The sequence below is a fragment of the Microplitis mediator genome, chromosome 5, assembly GCF_029852145.1.
Source record: "Microplitis mediator isolate UGA2020A chromosome 5, iyMicMedi2.1, whole genome shotgun sequence".
NCBI classification, from domain to species: Eukaryota; Metazoa; Arthropoda; class Insecta; order Hymenoptera; family Braconidae; genus Microplitis; species Microplitis mediator.
The window spans coordinates 9,438,039-9,461,004 of NC_079973.1; the positions used below are offsets into that span (position 1 = coordinate 9,438,039).

The window sequence follows — 22,966 nt, forward strand, 5'->3', positions numbered from 1 at the left end:
ATAATGGTAAACAGTTTTAAAACTATTATCTAGACCATGTTATTATTTTAGTTTCGTTTTTACGAATAGAACAAGGCAATCCTTGCTGGTAATTATTTGTACATGTAAACTAATTTTTCTAAACTATTAAAAATAATATAGTTATTTTTTAATTGATTATCTAATACGAAACCCTGTTTGAAAATATACTTTGAAAAAAGTTTTTTAAAACTTTTTTTTTATATTTTTATCATTTTAAATTTTGCCACCAGACCAAATGATTTAATGTATTTATACAAGTGAAAAAATATGACAGGTGTATTTTTCGATTCATGTAAATAAATTTATATACTTATAATTTTTAATATCTTCTTATTTTTAGGCAGTGGTATAATTTAATATATTTTAAATTACTAAATACATTTATTAAAAACAGAATGACATAAAATTTAACAAAAACAAAAAAAAACATATATATAGATCCTGATTAAAAACTCTGATTGAATCTAATTGAAAAATTTAATCAGAAATTTCTGTTTGGCTTTTAATCGGTTTTACTTTCAATCGAAAAAATGAACAATAAAAAATTATTATTTTCCGATTGAATCCGATTAAAATTCAATGAAATAATTGGAACCGCACCCGGGAAATTCTGACTGAAAGTTTGAATCTAATAGAAATTCCATTGAGTTTAAATTCGATTTAATCGTATTTTTTAATCAGGGCATTACTGTGCGATTTAATTTAAAAAAAAAATAATTAAGACAGGATAAAATGATTAAAAGATGATTGGTTAAGGTGATTATGGAAAAAAAATAAAATATAAAATAATTAAATGATAAAATTGTTTTATCTGTTAAACTTTGGTATTTGTAATGCATCAGAATAAGTCGATAAAGCATTATAATAAAACTTTCATATTAAATCTCTTGACATAATAATAAAAATAATACAATAGTTATTTCTTTACACTTGTCATCAATAATATCAATAATAAACGTGTGTTATCTGGATGTTTATAAAAGTAAAAAAAAAAATTAAGTGTATAATACTAATGAAATAAATATTTGAATAATATACTTATAAATAGATTACAAAAGCAAATAACTTATCAATCGATCAAGCTTCAAAGCTTAAATACATTCAAATTTGGTTTAAAGCTTAAATACCTATTATATAAAATTAAATCTTTGAAAATTTTAAGCCTTTTTATAACTTATTCATTTACTTTTCTTATAAATATTATATTTGTTCTTTTTTTTTTTTTTTGTTATCAAAAAGAAACGAATTTTTTTGACAATTGAAATAATTAAAATTTTAAAAGGCATTTTAAATTACTTTGAATTGACTAAATTTTTAGCAATTTAAATATTGCAAGATACAAGAGACACCCGAGGTAAGTCAAGTAATATTATCAACAGATATTAGAATATGTCTCAATAACTAAATAATCTAAGGCGTACTACGTATTCGTTATATATCTGTATAATCATTTATTTTTATTTTTTTTACTTTCATATATTCTACTCTATCTCAGTATTGTTAAATTTCAACTAAAATTTATATCAGATTCAGTTAATTTTTTTTCTTTCTTTTTTTTTTTTTTCTTAATACAGTGACTAACTCAAGGGTGTAGATTTATCTTAATGCTTATAGCAATAAATAATTTGATAAATATTTTTTGTTTTATTTAAAAATATCAATTATTTTTTTATATTCTCTTAATTTTTTTATACTACTCGCTAACCATCTCCGGATATCTTGGAGATCATGCAAATACTTTAATTCTATTACGTAATAGCAATAATATTAGTTGTTAAATTACGATAATAGAAGTAATACAAATAATAAAAACAATGATATATTTATTGTTAAATGATAATGTTAATTTAATAAAATAATTTAAACTGTAGATGACGGTTGATTATTGCTATCCAATGGAATACTAGTTGAACATTCTTTGAGCATTGCTCTGAGTCGTAAAATTTCTTTGGATGCAGTCGCTAAGTCTGACTGTAATTGCATTTCTTTTTCACGAAGTCGTTTAATATCTCGTTGGCATGTCTAGAAATTATAAATTTTAAAATATATTAATTAAATTAAATATTTGAATTTTATAAAAATCAATTGAGGTAAAAAACCCATTCCCCGCTCACTTTTTATGGGAGTGAGATTAAATCACTCAATAAAAATTTATAAATGAAATAATAAATCATTTTTTTTTAGTTTTAAATATTAGAATAAAATTTTAATTTAAAGAATAATCTTTTAAAATAAAGTCATTGAGTGGACCCATAGTCGCTCATTAAAAGTTGTGATGTTGATGGTCTTTTACTCGCTCAAAGACAATATCAATTTAATCATCATAAGTTTATTCATTCATTCATTCATTTATTTATTTATTTTAAGTTTAATTATTCTTAATTATTGGAATTAGTTTTCACTCTTTTTTCCAATTTCCACTTGAATTTACTTTTTTAATGAATTTAGAGACCCACAAAAAAAAATTTACCGATTTTGAGTAGTCATTGACTAATTTAAAAATTCTATTTCTGGGACCGTTTTGTATAAATGACTTATTGGAGTATGGAACTTCTAAAAGTCTATTTTCCCTTAGATTCGAATTCGGGATACTGAACTTGATTTCTGACAAAATTTATGAAGAATTGATCAAATTATTTACTACCTTGACAAAGAAATCATTTGGAGAATAATTTATAAAATATATAACAATTATTCAATAATTTATTCTAACGAATGTTAATTCTCAGCCCCCACTTTTTAAAAATATTCATTGGCTTCAGCTGCCATAGAGATTTTCAAATTTTATTGATTAATTAAAAAAAGTTACCTACATTTGTTCTCAATGAAGAGTCAAACGAAATTTGGTAAATAAATTTTAGCCTAAAAAATTCTAATTATAGTAAGACATGAATATTTTACTGAAATTTATTTTCCAAATTAATATCATCTGTAAGTAATTTTTTATAAAATCTATATCTCAGCGAAATTTAAATTACGTTGTTATTTTTTCAATTAATGCTTTAATGTTTTAAAATTAATTAATAAAATTTGAATACCGATATAGCAATTGAAAATCATTAAATATTTTCACAAAATGGGGATATTGTTTGAGAATGTCCTTAAAGTAAAAAATGACCGGCTGACCGGGATTTTGAAACCATTTAGTTAATTTAAATTTATAATAAATTTCACAAATAATTATTTATCAATCATTATTTTTTTTAGCATCTTTTTTTCTTTAAAAATGCATTAGTCAGTTAAAGTGAACGGTCAATGGTACTGATCAGTTTCAGGGTTTTTTACCTTGATAATTATTAATAAAATCTTACCACATTTTGTCTCAACAAGTCCAGCTTGTCACATTTCAACCTAGTGACTTCTTGTCTTAAATTTTCCATTTCATTAGTGCCATTTTTATTATTACTAGTATTATTGTTGTTGTTGTTATTAGTCTTGGTGGTTTCATGAGTCTCAGCAGAACTCATTGACTCTAATCCAGTATCACTATCGGGATAAACAACTTGATCAAGTTCTAATTCGCTATTTAATGAACTGTCATCACTTTCAGAAACAATTCTGTGAGTTATCTCTGGTTTTTCAGATCTGTCATCACGTTTCCGTATATTTTCATGAGTAAGACGTGGAAATGTTATTGTAGGACTTTTTTCAATAGTTGATATATTTTCGTTATTCATTCCGGATGTCAATTGTAAGGTATTTGACTCTCGTCTATCAATTTCATCCTGTTGCAAAGTTGTCAGACTACTACTGTCTTGATTGTCAGTATTAGACAAACTACTGTCCTGACTTCCTAAGCTCGGACTTACACGATCTGAATCCCTTCTCAAGGTTAAATCAGGAGATCCCAATGGACTAGAAAGCTCAGTTGCACGTTTCCCACCAATCTTTGATGTTGATTGTCGATTACTTGGTGGACTTGGTTCAGACTGACCCTTTTTAGCTAATTGCTGAGGTACACTTTCAGTTGAAGCATTTCTTACTCGTGATATTAATGCTTTACGTACTGTATCAATAAATCTAGAACCACTTCCACTACTTCCAGAGGTTGGTGCATCACTTGTTGTTGGACTAACTGGACAAGTACCTGACCCAGATAAACCGGGGCCAGATCCAGCTCCCAAAAATTCACTAGTTTTTGTTTGAAGCTCATCAACCAAAGATTCCAAAAGTGCTGTCCGCGTTCTTAACTAAAAATTAAATAAGTTAATGGTATTATTTATGCACTGCTATTTTATTTAAATGGAATGAAAAATGTAATAGGTATGAGGCAATATTGTAGTTGCGTGTAATGTTTAAAAAGAATCTTGAATTTTAGTACGGCCGCTCACCTCTAATTTCGCAAACTTTTCTGCCTTATAAGCTGCGTTCTCTGCATTTACGAGTTTTGTAAGCAAAAACTCTTTAAACTCAACGCCTCGAAGGAAGACCGCAGGCGTTGGCAATGCTGGTCCGAACCAAGGTACGTCGTCTCGTGCTGTAATGCTTACTTTGTATCTAAACAAATTAAGGAAAATTTTCTTTAACCTCTTTATTGCAGCTACGTTTGTTTGGTTTCTTTTACAAAATTCATATTTTTTTCTTTTTTCCACTAATCTTCTTAAGTCATCATAAAAGATAAATACCTCGTGTTAGGCGTACATGGGTCGATGACTTGAACAACAATGAAGGCATGAAGAAAATGGCTAGCAATCATATCGGGACTAAAAGGCGTTGGTTCCTCTTGGAATATTATTGCTACGATATCATTGCCAATATGTCTTTTACGTTGAAGTTGCTGCGAATCACCAGGACTGTAGGGAAGCATTGAAGCAACATGAAAAAGCACTTCACGACCTCGAAATACTTCATAAACTGCTGAATCTCCTGTTTGACCATGTCTTGTATCTAATCCTCCACGATATCTGAAATTAATTAGTATCCTTAATTATCCATCAGTATAATAAATAAAAAAGTTTAAAAATTCAAACGTCCACAACTCACTTGCTCATTTAAAAAAAGAAAAAAATAATAATAATAAAAAAATGACAGATAATTTTTTTTCATAAATTGCCAGTTTTAAGTTTTCATGAACTAGAATTAAATAAAAAGGATTTGGAAAGTAATTTTCAAAACCGCTTTTCTATTTAAGAATTCAAGTGTAAAAAAAAAAAAATAGATCGATCGGTTTTAAATTTTTTACGTTATTGTGTTTACCAACATCCGTACATATTGACGGACAGTAGAGAATTTTTACACAATTTTTTTTGTTTTTTCAATCATTAATATTAAAAAATTGACGTGAAATTGTGTTCGTTTTATTCAATAATAAACTATCTTTCAAATCATACGAATTTTGTTCTAGTTGAGAATATTTGAATAAGTGTAAATATGGTTTTTATGTGAGTAAATCAGCTGGAACTGAGTAAGTGTTAGTAGACGAAATCTCACTGCTTCGCAATTGAGTTGTGGAAAAAATAAATATAATAAATTATAGTAATATAAGAGTATAATTTACCCTTTGTGATCTTTTAGATCAATTTTTTGTCCAAGTAAATCTAAAAATTCTTGGAATGCTGGTGTTATTTGACGATTACCAAATAATTGCTCTTCCGTAACTTGTCCGGCCCTCTGATGTAATACACCAAATTTAAATCTGCTTACTAATGCATGTTCGTCATATCGAGCAATTAAAGTTCCAGCTCCGGAACACACTATTGGCATTAGTGTACTGACATTGAGACATTCATTTATCGCCTGTGAAATTAAAAATAACTTTTTATCAACTTTTATTGTGTGTGCATTTTATTATGCAATTATGACGTCGTTTTCCTCTTCCGTAAGCATATTAATAGTTATTACGTCTTGATAACAAACATAAATATGCGTACAAAATAATGAGCACGTTAGAAAAATCACAGATAAAAAAAAAAAAAAATGATAAAAATGTATTTACCTTAACCATTTTAGCAGGAGATGGATTAGGTTCTAAATTAATTGACGGTACCAGTTCGTGAGTCGAACCAGATCTAATACGAAGTAATACTCTCCAATGTTCTTGCCCAGCAACGGTTTCTGACTTCATTGATACCAAAATTGGACCATTTTCTGAGTCTCTACCAACAAGATTTACATGCTCCTGCACAAAAAACAAAAAATAAATAAATAAATATATATTGATTTAAAACTATCTTTTATAAACCACAAAATATTGGAACAGTTACAGACTTACTACATATTAAATTAATGATACTGTTTTATAATTTATTTTAATGCATTATGAAAATAATATTCTTTATAAAAATAAATTTGTTAGATAAACGAAAGCCATTCAGCACCCGAAATGGAAATAGATTTCTTATTCTTTGTTTATTTATTTTCAATTTTTAAGATAAGATCGAATTAAAAAGAAGTTTTTTGCGACATTTTTTTTATATATTTCAAGGTCAAAAACTTTAAAAGATATAATAAATGAAATGAAATTAGTTATAACCCTTTGAATTGGGATGCTAAGATTTAAAAAGTGTTACGCGAAAATAAACTTAATCAATGCAGTCTCACAAATTTAGGAAAAATTAGAAGAACAAATGCACCAGCTAAATTTCAATAAATAAATAGGTATTTTTTGTTTAAAAAAAGGCTGTTATAAAAGTATAGTGAAAATTAAAGCCAGTTTGATAAGCTACAACATACAATTAACGAAATTCAAATATTATGTATTACTCTTAAGTTATTGAACGCTAAAGCGAAAAAAAAGTTTATATTCCAAGAAAAAATAATCAAAAGAATAATAAGTGATTGGCACAAATTAGAGCTAATTTAATGAGCTGTAAGCTGCAATCACGGAAATAAGATTATCTTTTTAGATTCAGAAGTTATTTCACGATAAATCAACCAAAGTCGATTTTTTCGAGAAATCTAAACTTTCTGTCCGATTTAGTTCATCTTCGAACTAAATTGAGTCCTTTCACTAAAGAATAACTTTACCAAGTTTCATTAAGATCGGTGTAGATTTGTGGTCACTATCGTGGTAGAACGGCGCGTGTATTACATATATAAATTTTAACCAATGGTATTTTTGGAACCTACTCGATTGACCCATACAGAAAATGGTAAAATTTTCGGAAATTCGTGTCGTGAGAACAAATACAATAGTTAGATTTCTATGAAACTTACATAAAAATGAGAGAGAAAATGTTAAATTCTTAAAATAAATAAAATAATAAAAATCGTTGAGTATTTTTTTACATTTAAATAAAAATCTGTATTTAAGATAGTCATAATGATTATCAAGAAAGTTTAAAAGTAGAATAATGAGGCATTATAGAAATAATAAATAATTGCAAAGAGAAAGAAACTGTATAACTTAGTAAATGCATAAGCTGGATACTTCATCATCGGTCCGTGTAACCCCGATATAATTTTATTGTACCGAGCGTACCTGTGGAATATTGTTGACAATGGGCACGCACATTGCATGCATGCACGCACAACAAGCGCAAAACTTGGTCGTAATACATACTGCATAGTTTATAAATGCACTATACTATTTATAACATAAATATGTATTATATAGTGACGGGATTGACACAACTATGATACTACTTCCGGAGAAATAAAAAAAGTCAAATGATAAATAATACATAATCTCTTTAAATTATGTATCAAACGTAGTAATCTAATGCAACATTATTATTATTTTTTTTTTTCAGATAAAACTATAAATAAAAAATCGGTCTATCGGCTGACCCTGCAGGCCACCCCCAAAAACTTCCCGCTGTTTTCGAGTTCCTTGAGCTCGAAAATACTTTTGCATGCCGTTGTTTTCAAAAAAAAAACGTTTTTTACCATTTTTTCTCCAACAATACCTCTCAAACGAATTGACCGATTTTGATGACTGAGGTGGCAATCAACGCGTTTTATTGAGTTCTAAAGCTGATCAGATTTTGGAGTTGATTTATCCAGTCGTTTTTGAGAAATTTCAAAAATACTAGCCGCGTCGAATGACACCTTGACGATCAAAATCGGTTCATCCGTTCAAAAGTTACAGATATTTACATACGTACGTACATACACTCGGACATCATCTTGAAATTAGTCAGACTAGTTTTCTAGAACCTCAAAACGTCAAGATCTGATAGAAATTCGATTTTCGGAAATCGGACCGAAACCAATAACGAAACAAAATTTTTGAAAATTTTCAATTTTCTTAGCCGGAAGTTGAAAAAATATCAATTTAATTATTGTTTTCGAAAAGATTTCATGAAAATAACAAACAAAAATCTCTTAGGCCCTACGAATTTTTACAGATATTTGTCTATATTCTTGTATTTTCGATCTGAATCTACGAGATCTTGCCGCAGTAAGGCTATCTACGACAAAGAGAATTTATTTATTTATTTAATAATTTCATCAGCTCTGAAACATGAATTCCCTAAGGACCGTAACATACATAAAGTAACATTTAGTATAGTACATAATTGTTATTAGAGAGAATTTATAACACATCAATAAAGATTATTTTATTGTTTGTTTTCATTAAATATTCCTGGTACTGAATTTTTTATTTCTAAAAGATCAATTGTAAGTAAGCAATTTGATTCCTTTAAAAATAATTATTGCAGTACAATATAAGTCAAAATCGATAGATATTCGTTCTACGTGTCACGAGTTAATGGATCTTGTTATTTATGGTACAATAAAAAATAAAAAAAAATATCAAGAATAATAATACATGTGTTTTATATTAATAACGTGACTGATATTTCATGAAGTGTGATCGATTATAATTAATCAGTATTAACAGTATGACGATAAACTTCAAATACTTTTATCGATGTTCTATTGTTTGATATCTACACGTAGAAAACGAGTCTCAAATATATTATAATATTTAATATAGTTTAGTAAAAAATATTAATGCGAATCAATAATTGAATTATTTTCATTATTTATTACTAAATATATAGTAAATATCACAATATGCTAATCAATATCACATGTTTGTCTGAAAAATTTCTATAATTACTACTTTTATTGATAAAATATCAATTTATTTAAAGAGAATATTCAATTACTAAACGTTAAGAAATACATTTCATTATACGATTACTATCGGTACGAGTTACAATCGGTATAGTAATTTTTGTAAATCAAAAAAAAAGCGTAGTATTAAGTATTATACATCAACTAAAAATTACTAAACAGTTTGTAATTTTTCCTAAGCAGATCGATAAAATTAACAATTGGTAAAAATAGTATACAAGAATATGTATTAGAAGTTCAGAGACTTTCATTCAAAGGAGACATCATCAGACCGGCTGACTGAAAACAGGATTCGCACGCAGGAGATCAGGGTTCGAACCTTGCTCAAGTCATTTTTAAATATTAAAATTGAAACCAACACTACTGTACACGTGTCATAAATAATAACAATAAAAAGTTTAAAAACAAATTAAATTTTAATTTTATTTAAATGTATTCTAATATTGTACAATTTACCATATTGGAGAGTGAATTTCACTAAACATACAGTCAAGTTCACTAATGCAGTTTACATTCATTTGCATACTCAAATAATAAAACTTTCTAAGTATAAATAAAATTTAAATTGACACGACAACCCTGCTTTGACAAATCGCTTCGCGTTCGAGGTGTGCAAAATATAATTCTTAAGACGGTAGAAATTACACAATTTCAATAGCGTTTTGAGCTTACAAAATAAATTTAGTGATTTTAACTGATATTCATAAGTAAAATTCCCTATATTTTTTCTCCATGATATAATACATGAATTCCTGTAGTTGAATGTTAATGGAAGACATAAAATTAGTTATAAATTAAACTCTACTCTTGATCGGTTGATGAGAAAATTTAAAATAGTGATAAGTTATAAGTTAAGGTGATAATTAATTGAATTTAATATAACTTTCGGCGCGCGCGCAAAAAGGTGCATTCTATTTCTTTCATAGGTATATTGTATATTTCTCAAACTATAGTGTTTGTCTCTGTACTGCGCTATCACAATATCCTTCCACCTCACGATCGATTTCGAAACTTTGCATCTAGAATTACACTACATACAATAGAAAGCCTCAGGCCAATTCAAAGTGTCACACACACTCGGGTGAGGTATCCAGACAGCTAAGAGTACATGGCATTTTGGCTTTATTCCAATTTATATTTCAAACATCCTGTTCCGATAGGACGTCGATTATCGACTTTATATAAAAAATAAATATTTTTAAAAAATGTTTAACGACAATGAAAACTAATGATACCAAGTTTTTTTTTTTTTCTCAAGAATAAAAAAAAATGTCGTTTATCTTGTAAATTATTATTTTAATTTCATTACAAAAGTTATGGCCGTTATTTACTATATACGAGGGTTAAAAGTATTCCAGCGAAAAAGTGTTATTATTTAAAACATCCTGTAAAATATTAGATTTTGTCGCAAGGCAGACGGTGGACTGAATATAAGCTCACACTCTGGATAAATTTATGGCTGACATAAATAAAAAATTAAGTTATTACACTACGAAACTGTGCATATTGGTATTATGGACATTAAAATACTCGCAGAGAATTTTATAGTAAAAATTACCCAAAAAACTTTAGGATACGGTGGGGCAACTCGATATTTCTGAGAATTATACTCTCTAAACATGAATTAGTGAAAATAAGTGAATATTTACTGATTTCAAGTGCAAACCGAACCACTAATTTCAAAAAGTGGTTCGGTTGGCACTCAGAATTAGTGAATATTGACGTATTTCACTTATCCATGTTTAGAGAGTACATAACTAAGAAAACTAAGTGCAATAGAAAATTCAAAAATTCCGAATTTTTTCGATACTTTGTTCTACACAGCACGGTAATTTTATCAAAAATCTTTTAATTTCAAGTTCATTCGGAAATATTCGGCTCTTTTTGTTAATTCTAGTACCGATAGGTTACAATTAATTAAGTGACATATAAAGGTGTTAGCGAACATCTCTATACATTTATAATAATATATATTGTGAATTTTTTTTCGTATTATAACTATAGATATGTATTTGAATACTTATGAAATGTCGAATAAGCTTAGTAGATGGACTGTTTTATTACTGTTAACAGTGATTTATTGGAGTTAATAAATCATAATTTATTTTACAAAATTAACATGCTTATATTTTGTTGTTACTATAAGTGATTGTATGTATGTTGAGCTATTGAACGCATCTAACCCATTTTATTATAGTTTTCTTTTAATTATAATTTTTTGTAATTCATTGCTTTTATTGAATTTTATTCGAATATTTTACTACATATTCTAATTTGGCATAATCAATTACGATGCAGCTGGTAAAAGTTTTTAGAATAAAATTTAATCTGTTACCTTGTGAAAATTACAATGCACATTGTAAATTCTGTACAATGTATTTGAAAAAATTCTATGTTATCAGTCATTTTCAACATAATTCCATACTGTCCTCATGCTACTATTATCATAGTAGTTTTCGCAAAAATTTTTTATGCAAAAAAAATACCGCGAAATTCTCTGAGCATACTGTGAACTTTATTTATTTATATGTATGCATATTATTTATAAACATTATTGTTTGTTTGTATGTATTTCCTTATAGAATATATAAAATGCCCTGACCTTATAATCTTTTGTAGTTCTGCGGATTAAGATAGTTTTCTGCAAATATTTTTAACATAAATATTCTAATTGAGATCGGGAATGAATAGAATCGATTAATGGATTAAAAAATCTGAACTATCTAAAAAATCATTAATTTTACTTATTTCAACTCTGAATTACTTTGATTTCTCGCTTTATAAATTTATTGAAATACTTGCTGAAGTTCGTTAATAGAAAGTTCGGCTTATTGCTCTGAGCATATTCATTTACTATATACATTTTCTTATTTGTTTCTCTACTATGAACTCTGTTCGAAAACAATTTAATCTACAAAGATATAGGTATTTGAAACAAGAAGCCGAACTTGCAATAAGTAAGCTTCAATTTGCTTTTTAGATATTCATTGTTTGATGTTTGCCAATTTTATCAAATACACAAAATAATTTTCTTATCAATCAATATGAGTTATTATTAATTGATTGCGTCAGTTTTCAATTACCAATTATCTTGATTTAGAGATATCACTACAAATTTATGTTTTATGAGCCAAAACTGTACACTCAGAGAATTTCGCGGCATTTTTTTACATGAAAAATTTATAGGAAAATTACTATGGTAATAGTAGCATGAGGGCAGTATGAATTATGGTAAAAATTAACAATAACATACAAATTTTTCAAATTCATCAAACAGAATTATGTACTTGAAGATCAGAACGTTTGTCGTGTAACGAAAATGAAAAAAATTACCGTAAATTGCTGTAAAATACGATAATTTACGGTGAACTGCTGCATTATACGTCAAATTTATGGTAAAATTGCGGCACAAACAGTCGAACTCCTTTAACTCGGATTCCATTATCTCGGAACTTCCCCTCAATCTTGACCCCCACTACAAGCTACGCTGTCTCCCACCCGATACTATAAATTTGTATGTCTCTGTCTATATTTATCTATACATCATTCATGTAGACGTAAGAGCGCATGCGTTATAGTTTACTTTTTAAGAAAGAAGGGGCATCCGTTAACTCGGAAGTTACAAGAAATTTCCGCTCCTCCATAAACTAACTGTCCGAGTTAATTTCCGGAGTTGACTGTAATCAAAAATTGGCGGCAATCTTGCGGTATTTTACGGTAAAAGTATGGCATTTTACCGCAATTTTGCGGTATTTCATCAGTAACGTGCAAAATTCCGGCCTTTTACTGTCTTACTGTAAAAATGCCACGAATTTCAGTAAATTGCCGCAATTTGCCGTATTGTACCGCCAATTACGGTAATTTTCGGTATTCTGCCGTAAATTACCGCAAAAATTCGGGAAATTTGCAGTAATCCACGGTATTTTGCGGTAAAATATGGTAATTTACCGTAATTCGGATCTGCCAGGGATGAAATTCTCTGTGTGTACTGAAAAACTTGATAAAATAAATTCATTTATTCTCTCATAGCGTTCATTCTTAACACTTAATATTTGATGTTACATGATATTTTTAAAATCATTATTCTGAACTAATTATCGTGTTATAATAAAATGATGTGAGTTTTTATAGATACTTCTAATACATTGAAAAAGCGTTAATTGTAGGTCCGTAACAGATGAAAGCAACACAATGAAGAATAAAATCATTGCCTTAAACTATAAGAACAAAAACGCGTACAAAACAACCAACTAAATGGTAGAAATTGAGATTGAAAAAGAAGAGAAAATAAAAAGATGGAAATAACACTATTAAGATAAGAAAAATAATAAATACAAGTCGAGCTCTTGAAATGTAAAGACACTTAGATTTTCAGAAAATTTCCACTAGAATGGAAGCTACTTGACTCGATGAAAAGAATTGTGATGAAAATGAAAATATATAAATGCATGAAGAAAAATACTGAAAGAGGTAAAAAGTATTTGTATAATAAACGAAGGGATATGAGTTAGTACATGTATAAAGCGTATAAAGTAAAAGGAAGCTAGAATTTCCACGTAGGCTTTCCTCCGCAGGAGAACATTCGAAACATAAGTACGTAAGCTACGTAAGGTATATTAGTAGTACAGGAAGGGACGATGTAAAGAACGTCTAATACCAAGAGTACCAAGAGAAGGGAGCTTCAAACAGACTATGAGAAACTTCCCACTCCCACGCCTAGAATATTCTATAGTGTTCTTTTCCTGTGTATCTTTTACTTTGCTTGTCCAGACTTAAATCTTGCTCTTGGATCATATAAAACTAACTACGGCAAGATTCTCTCTACGCTATTGTATTGTGTAAGCCTATACACTATATGTACATACATTTTACAAGGACTTTTTGTCTGTTTATTCATCAATCTCTTGTTTCTAGCACATGTCATGTGGGTCCAGTGGGATTTGTCCATGCCCACGCGAGTATTAGACCCTCTGGCGTTTACGTAGGTTGCAAACGCTATATAATTCTATTCTGATCTATGCTGTATGATAAATCAATAGCTGACATATACTCACTTGGGAGAACAAAGAACAAGTTATAACTTTGGTCAAAAACTCAAAGATTTATAAAGAAAATGACATTCTCATCACGAAAAGTCTACATTAATTATTATCATTTTATTCGGGATTACCACAATAGCTTATAAATATTTTTCGTTTGTTGGAAACTACAAAACTCAGAAATAAGAGTGGAGAGTAATGGTCTGTTGTATATATATTTGAGGAGAAGCCGCACCTAGCCTTATGGATAATCTGTAAATAGAGAAGCGACTAAAAACGCAGACGTTAAACCGCCGAGAATAGAACTTGCTACTGAAGTATTTGAGTCTCTTTAGTTTAAACTGATGTACTAACTTCCTGTGATCCTTTACATCTTTAGATTTTAACGGCACTTAACAGTCTAATTAAATTTATTGATTAAACTAACAGGAATTGGTCATTTATTAGTTTATTTCAACAGTGACAATACACATTTAACGATCAAATTCAAGCTTTAATTATACACTCATAGTTTTTATGAGTGTTTAAAAGTTTTGTTACTGAATTGACTTTACAATACTATGATTTAAAGCATTAATTATAGATTCACTGATTTATAAAACAGGTCACCTTCAACAAATGTTTTTATCTCTTCAATCTCATTATTATTAAAACAATGAATAGATAATTACCCTTCCAACAAAAAAGCGTCTATAGCACTTGGCTGTGTCATCCTGATCGATTCGTGGCTGCCAAGCTGGTTGCGTTGGCAGCATTGCTCTGCCAACAGAATCAAGAGCATGACGATGATCAGTACCATCTACCCAATATCCTGGAGGTGTTACAATTAGTGGTGGTTGTTGCTGAGTACAGGTATTAGCTTGTTGGATAGCTGCCTCCATCAAGGCACGTCCCAAAGGTGCATCGCCAACTGGCGATGGTGATGGAGACGGTATGAGGGTTTGATTACCAGGACTGGAAACTTGACGATCGTCTCTAGATGTCTGAAATCAGGAAATTTTTTTTTTATAAATTAATTCATTTTCTATAACATAAATATTGTAACGAATGTGAAACTGATCTTTTAAATACAATATATATAACAATAGTCATGTTGTTAACTATGCATACAATATGCCATGAATAATTTTATTTATTATCGGCAATACTGATAAGTTAGATTACGTAAGAATTTTACATGACTTCAAAAATACATATAGATGGGATCAATATATCCTCAAATAGTTTATTTCTCACTATAGTAGGCCTCCCTATTATTAAAGTGAGCATCGTGCTCCAAACAAACACCCAAACACGTTTCACGAGGTCTGGGAAAGTTAACAACATACAGACTAGCATACGGCAGTTCCAGTGGGTAATAACTACAGTAGCAATGAAAGATTGATGCGAATAAGATAGCGATTTGCAAACATATGTATATTGATGTATCACTGCAAATATTTACATAGGGATGGTTACTATGGAGTACAATAAACTTATTTTAGTTTTCCTATTATAGAAATAATAACTATAAAGCTCAAATTCGAAAAATGGTTGGCCCTGTGTACTAACCCCGAAACTTTCCGCTATTTCCAAAATTAAGGCGCGAAAACTATTACAAGAGAGTTTTGAACTCTTCGAGCTGAAAAGTATTACATAATGAAATTGAGCTTTTGACTTTGTGAGCTTAAAACTGTTATTTTTCTTGATGTTAAAATCATAATTAAAAATTGACTATCAGATTATTTTTAGAGATTTTGATTTAGTGGAACCGTTGGTTACACAAAAACAGTTTATCTTCTCTCAAGAATATTTTTTGCAATCTAGAAGAAAACCAAAATTTTCTTAGTTCGAGAAAAAAATTATCAGAAAAACTTCCTTAGACATCAAAACTCATCATCTAATAAGAGCGAATTTCGCATGTTTCACTGGAATTAGTTGAACCGTTTTTTTTTTTTTTTTAATGATTAATTTTCTTAACGGTACGTTAAAAGGATATACTACTATGAGAACGAGACTTACAATTTTAAGTACTTGAAACACATTACTAGTTTACGCAATGTGCGCAAGCGTAAATTCTTCTTTAATAGAAGAATTAATGGATTTCAAGCAAAATAGTGAGTCATATGCAGCATATCAGTACATGATCCGTAACATTATTTGCTATGGTACACATATAATAGTAAAGATTATGTATAATGGGTACACAGAAAAAAAAATCTTGAACTTGAATCGATAATTTTTTAGCGAGAAAATTTTTTGAGCGAAAAAAATTTTTTTTTTCAATTGAAAAATATTATATTCGGGTAAAGAATTTAAATTTATCAATCGAAAAAATATTTTTTTGAATCAAGAATATCAACTATAAGAAAAAAATATTCTTGAACTAAAAATCTTTTTTTCTTCATCCTAATATTCTTGGGTCAAGTACATTCTTCTTAATGCAAGTTAATTTTTCTTTTTTGTACATTTTTTTGCTGGCATTGGATTCAATCAAATCCTAGTTCAACAATATGACAACCAAAAAATTGTAGCAACTTACGTTGCAACATTGGAATTAATTTGACTAGGGAAAACTTCAAGAATTGAGTTGATTCAAATACTCCTAAAGACTGATATCATGAGTGAAGAATTATTTTAAAGCTTGTGTCACTTTGATACTTTTTGGCGACATTAATTGATTTGATAAATACATTAATAGATATTATAATTAAAAATTTATATTAAAACAAATTAAACTCTAAAAATTTATAATAGAAATAAATATTCATCTAAAAATATATATCAACGGAGTAGAATCCTTTTTTTCGTTTCTGTTTCCTGAAAAGTTGCGACCCGAGATATATTTAGATGAAGAAAGAGGGTAAAAGAAATGTTGCGAAGAGTCATATGTTGTAGTTTTTTTTATTCACTTTAGTTTTTTTTTTCTTTCTATTTAAATTTAGAAACACTTAAATTAGTAAATGAGGTAAAGAAGGAGATAACTTTTTTTGGTTTCTCTTGAGGATATAGTATATTCTACAGTGAGAATCAATTACAAATAGTCACCACGAAGACGTGAAGACCAACTGAAGACTTTCAAAAAAAGATTAAGTAACATGAAACCGTCTCATCGGTTCTGCTATAAAATAATGTAACAAAAACAAAAAATTATTAAGCAAGATGGGACACACAACGTTCTGTGCTTTAGATTTAAAATAAAATTTTGACAATATTTTTTAAGAATTTATGATTACAACATAAATTTGGAAAGGATATTAGAAAAGTTTGACAAATCCAAAGGTGCAATAGTATCTAAAATTTATAAGTTAGCAATGCAATAAAATTTTTTTTACTTAAAAAAAAAATCCTACTTTATTCCGAACTTTTTTTTTTACGAATTGATCGGTCTAGTTTTTTCAACGTTATTTGGGAAGAATATTTTGCAACAATCTTTACTTTTCGCATGACTCGTAATCGACTTGATTGATAAAAGCTCAAACTTCCACGAAAGCTAAAATTTAATAAAACTTTTCGGATACACCCCGAGAATTATCTCAATCAGTTCCATCAATTATCCTTATCAATTCGTTCGAGAGTTATGGAATACTTACACATACACATGCACGTTTATACAGAATACTATTAGGATATCATGTTGAATATTGGCTACGTGCGCTTACATATACTACTATAGAAATAAATGTGTATTGTTGTATAAACGTATGGTCCGCAAAAAGTTCCAGTCCGCTTTTTTGGTGACGCTGTCATTATGCGTGTATACGTCTCACACTGATGTTTTAATAGTATTCGTATTTTCGTGCACGCAGCCAATAGTGAGAATATATTCTTAGAACCTTAAACGTTGACATCTAATGAAAACACGATTTTTGAAAATCAAATAGAAATCAATTGCTTGTGTATTTTTTTTAATTTTTAATTTTCTTAGCGAGAAGTTAAAAATTTCCGCTTGTCCACGTCTACATTGGTACATATAAGATTGTTTTCTTTATATAAATTTATATACTTTCGCCGTGCACATTTATTCATTTATATCTATAAAGAAATATAGGTTGAAACAAAGAGATCGATGTCAAATAGGAAAGTGAGGGGAAAATTAACGTGCTAGAGATTGTTGATCAGCTATCGCTATTATATAAATAAGATGAAATTATATTGAGGAGAGCAAAGAAAGGGGTCGGAAGAGAAATCATAATGTAAACTGTCGAGTAATGCAGTAAGCTCTCTTTCTTTATATACATATTATACATGCAATAAGATAGTGACTCATCTTGTACGTGGGCGTGTAGGAAATGCCTGATCAAACCTGCGCAATTCAAGTAAGGTCTCAATTCAGCTATGGAGATATGAAAAATTCCCATCGTCTAGTTAACTTTTTGATAATTCGAACATGTAATAAATTTCTTAAGCAAAATACTCTTTCAGTAATTTCAAAAATTATGATATGTTAAATTAATTATAAAGTTATAATTCAAATGAATTGAATTAATAAAAAATTTTTTTAAAAACTATACATCCAAGCCGAAAAATTAAATCTCACTTTCAATCTCAAATTTAGGCTGCGAATAAGCGTATTCTAGAATCTCATTCGAATCTCTATACTGCATCTTTTTTCGTTTTTACACCATAGAGCTTCAAGTGAGGTTCTGTTTTTCGATTAGGGCAGAGTAAAATAAATCACAGTTGCAAAAAACAATAATTAATTTAAGTAAATAAATATGTTATCGTTATTGCAGAAATAACATATTTTTCATGATACCAGCATCGAAACTTAAAGTTTAAGTTCTCTACAGCCAGTCGAAACAAGAGATAATTTCAGTCCAATGTCACGAACAAATTTTAGCAAACGGGTACATTGCGGTTGCCTTTAGTTAGCGGGCAGAAGCATATTATAAGTATTTAGTCCCTATGGAAAAATAAATAATGTTTTTGTCGTTTTCGTAAATGACAGTTCTGTTTTTGTGATAAAGTTTTATAAAAATGAAAATAAACTATTGTTTATTTAAACTATTTATTAATAGTACTTGTAGTTTCTGTTTAATCGTAAATCGCGAATCACAATTTACGCTTACGTTAATAATTGGATTACACCATTGGTCTTAAATTAACTTATCTCTAACTGGCTGCTGACACTGAAACTTCAAAAATGATTAATCGGAAATATACAATTTTAATATAATTGTATCATAAAATAAAGTGCGATAACGATTTGAAGAAATAAATTTAAAACTACAAAAGAAAAATGAAAAGCCCGACGACTTATAATTCAATGTTCTGTTGACATAATTGAGTTACGAATTTTTTCGAAACAAATTTATAGTGGATGAGAAAAAAAAAGTCGTTATATAAATTTATAAAAATAAAATTAGATGAACTTTAAACTTGAAACTTGATGGATTCAACTTGAAAAATTTCCGGTTGTTAAAACTGAAAAAGCAAAATAATTCATAAAAACTGACAAAAAAAAATAAAAGTTATAGAATAGAAAAAAATGTAAAGACTTGTGTATTAATAACGCAAGGGTCGTCGAGAGGTAAAAAAATATAAGAAGAACCGAGGGAAAGAAATACAAGAAAGAAAGAGCCTCTTTGAAGACCTTAACAAATGCGGAGACGGAGATAGTCCTCACTCCATCCTGTATTATACTTGCTACCCTAAGCAAATGTAAATTTAAAACTGCATGAATCGGCGCTCAAGTATATATATATATATATAGATATAGATATAATATACATAATGCGTCAATTCAGCCTTCAAGAGTTTATGGCCTGCAGCTACTTTTTCAAATTTTGTGAAATTGAAAGAAAATCGCTAATAATATTATCATTAATATAAATAATATACAGCAATGATATAACAAAAATAAAGACAAGATAAATATGAATTTAAAAAACAATAACAAAATTGAATAGTCCTATTTTAATAATTACAAAAACAATTTTTACCATCAGTTCGAAAAATCTGAAATAATTTTCATCTTATGTGTTTAAAGTTTAACAAGTTTCAAGCTCGATAAAAATCTATATACGCATCGTCGCATCCGGTTTGCAAATTGCAGACTAAAAAAAAGAGTCTCGTTATTTGGGGGAGACGAGTGATAGAAAGAATAAGATGAGAGGGAAAAAGAGACACGACGAGGGAATCGCTGACTCTCGTGGGAATGAATAATTCACGACTGGTATTGTTGGTCGCACCCATGTATAGTCCGTATATACGTTCAAGGTGTGCCGAGAATGAAATTGGAAAGAGAAAAGCACTAAAATTCAGAGGAAGAGAGGAAAGAAAATATTAAATCTTTTCAATTGTATTGGAGTTAGATACCTGCCTATTTTATTTCATATGCCCATAATTGTATTTTTCATTTCCGGCTATCCTACAAATTTTTAATTTTCAAAAGTTAAAAAAAAATGTTATCATTTCATTTCGATTTTCCGAATTAGAAGTCCCGCTGAATGTAGATGGTCTGTAGCCCTGGGATGCTACTCTGACTATTTTCAGGATGCATGTAAATGTACCAATTTCATAATTCTTTAACGACTCAATCTACTCAAGTAAGCGTTGCGGGAATCAAGAGTTCTTTACGTTTCAAACTTGGTAAAATAAATTTTAAGTTATTTGAAAAATAATCTTGTTAAAAGTGTTTAATAATTTCAACTTTAAGTTAATTGATATTAAAATTTTAACGATTGCGATTAAATCGATTTTGCCAAATTTTGTGTCTAATATTAACTGTTGAGAAGTATTACTATATTAGCACCCTGGTAAAAATTTTTGGCCAAAAATACGCCTCAAAGGTTAAATTTGGTCAAAATCTCACCAAAACCATAGAATTTTATTAGGAGAGGCCGAACGTTGGCCAAAAACGCACCGAAATTATATTATGCTTCATAAACATAAATGGAATCGGCCAAATTTTGGCCTAGCTAGATTTCGGCCTTGTGTTCACTACCTGGGTCTTTTGTCGGCCACTGTCCATACAATACTTAGTACATATTTTTATAATTTAGACATATTGTCAACAAACATTGTTAAATAACATATTTATTTTAGTCTCAAAATATTATTTTCAATCGTTGTAATTATTCCTAACATAATATAAAAAAATTATTCAGATAGGCTTTTTGGTCAATATGTATGCAACACAATCTCCAAAAATAACATTGTTCAAGTTCATTCTAAATCTGTGTGCAAATATTGTTATTCACCGTTGTTTGATAATTTAAATTATTTTTTATGATATATTTTTTGAAGAACTCAAAAAAAGAGTCAAGTCCTTACATAAACGACGAAGTGATCTAATACTCATTGACTCACAGTGTCTTTTTGTTGTTAATTTAAATACATAATAACTTAGTTTCTCAGACTAGATATTATAAACTATCGATATTTTAAGAAAAAAAAACTATGACCCCCAACTTAACAATTCAATGAGCTATAACGACATTACAAGTAACTATTTTAATATATGTACCAAATCTTGAAAAATTTATTAAAGTATATTCTTTTGTATTCTATTTATCTTTTTTTTTAAGTCCATAACTCCTTCTATGGGTCGTAAATACTTGCGATCATTTATGAAATATTAAGTTTACTAATTTAAATTGTATATAGTCAGCGAAAATCTATTTTTTATTTGCTTATGTATAAAAAACGATTATACCTGTAATACTAATACTTTTTAACCGCTTTAAAAAACTACCGAATTTTATACATAATGTATTTTTTATTCTGCAAATGTATGTAGTACATATACGTTGAAACCGGAAAATAAAAGTTTGAGGGCGGCAGCTGCAGGCCGGGTCACGTCTGCACCTGGCACGTTAAAACGATAAAAAGAGAATGAAGAAAAAAATTTTTAAAAAACCAGTAATAGTAAGTATACGGGACCAGACACGCGTATCCCGTCGGTAGTTGGGCAAATCCTCATGTCAGCTGTTATTCTGTCTTTGATATGAAGAAAGGATATACCAGCTATTTTATACAGGATACGGCTTCATTTTTTCTTTATTGCTTTAAAAACATATTAGAATAAAGGAGGTTAATAATAAGACACTGATCGTAAATAGAAGAGAAAATTTTTAAATTTGAAATTGAAGAAAATATAGGAATAAAACATCGGCGATAAAGCGACTTAACGTAACATTCGAAATTTCAGGAATTAATTTTTTGGTGGCAGTCGATTGGTAAAATAGTTTGCATCTTATTTAAAAACTAATGAAGTCAAATCATTTTTCAAAATTTTATTTTTGAAAGATGGACAGTATCATATCCAGGCGTCTTCTAAGGGAGGCAGGGGAAAAAGCTTCGTCCTCAGTCAGCCAAGTGGTATGTCGACCACTACATGGAATTGGTGCTATAGGCAAATTCTCTCCAAGCCGGCATAAGGGAAACCGAATGCTCAGGATTCTTTGGGGTTGGATTCGTAGTGTTTGTTAGTTTAGCCCCACCCGCGAAAGGATTCTTGATCTGATCATTGATTCTAGAGACCCTAGAGTAACGCCAATGAGCTTATGGTCAATATTTCGCTATGACTATATTATGGTAGAAAAGACGGGACACTCGCAGCTCGTGTATACCTGAAAAAGGTGAGGAAACGGCCTCCTGTAAAAAGGAGCTAAGCTTCGGCCCCATTACATTAATTAAATAATATCATATGTAGTAGAGCAGAGTCCGTAATAATAAAAACTTGTAGTCGTCTTTGATAAAACTTAAAATTTTCTGGGAATTATTCATATCAGTTTGGATTTCCATACTTAAATTTTCAACAGCTGTCGACGTTTTAGTAAACCCATATGAAGTTAATGACTAATTTTTTACTATTTTCAGAATAATGTTGCGTGAGTATGCCATATCTTTAAAACGAATCAAAACTTGTTCAGATGAGTTTTTGTTATTTAAAACTG

At 29.1% G+C, this 22,966-nt stretch overlaps 1 protein-coding gene across 7 annotated transcripts in view; it reads right to left on the bottom strand.

Annotated features, from left to right (window-relative positions):
• Positions 1-223: 223 nt before the first annotated feature.
• The window catches only part of LOC130667409 (rap1 GTPase-activating protein 1-like), a 91,409-nt gene continuing 68,666 nt past the window's right edge, over positions 224-22,966 (bottom strand). For all 7 annotated transcript variants that reach the window (XM_057468945.1, XM_057468946.1, XM_057468950.1 and 4 more), the window contains 7 exons: positions 14,756-15,067; positions 5,957-6,139; positions 5,519-5,757; positions 4,647-4,925; positions 4,353-4,518; positions 3,333-4,211; positions 224-2,043 (listed from right to left, as the gene is read on the bottom strand). In XM_057468945.1, the coding sequence (XP_057324928.1) occupies positions 1,882-2,043; positions 3,333-4,211; positions 4,353-4,518; positions 4,647-4,925; positions 5,519-5,757; positions 5,957-6,139; positions 14,756-15,067 (2,220 nt within the window). In that variant the 3' untranslated portion in view covers positions 224-1,881. The remainder of the gene's footprint in view (positions 2,044-3,332; positions 4,212-4,352; positions 4,519-4,646; positions 4,926-5,518; positions 5,758-5,956; positions 6,140-14,755; positions 15,068-22,966) is intronic.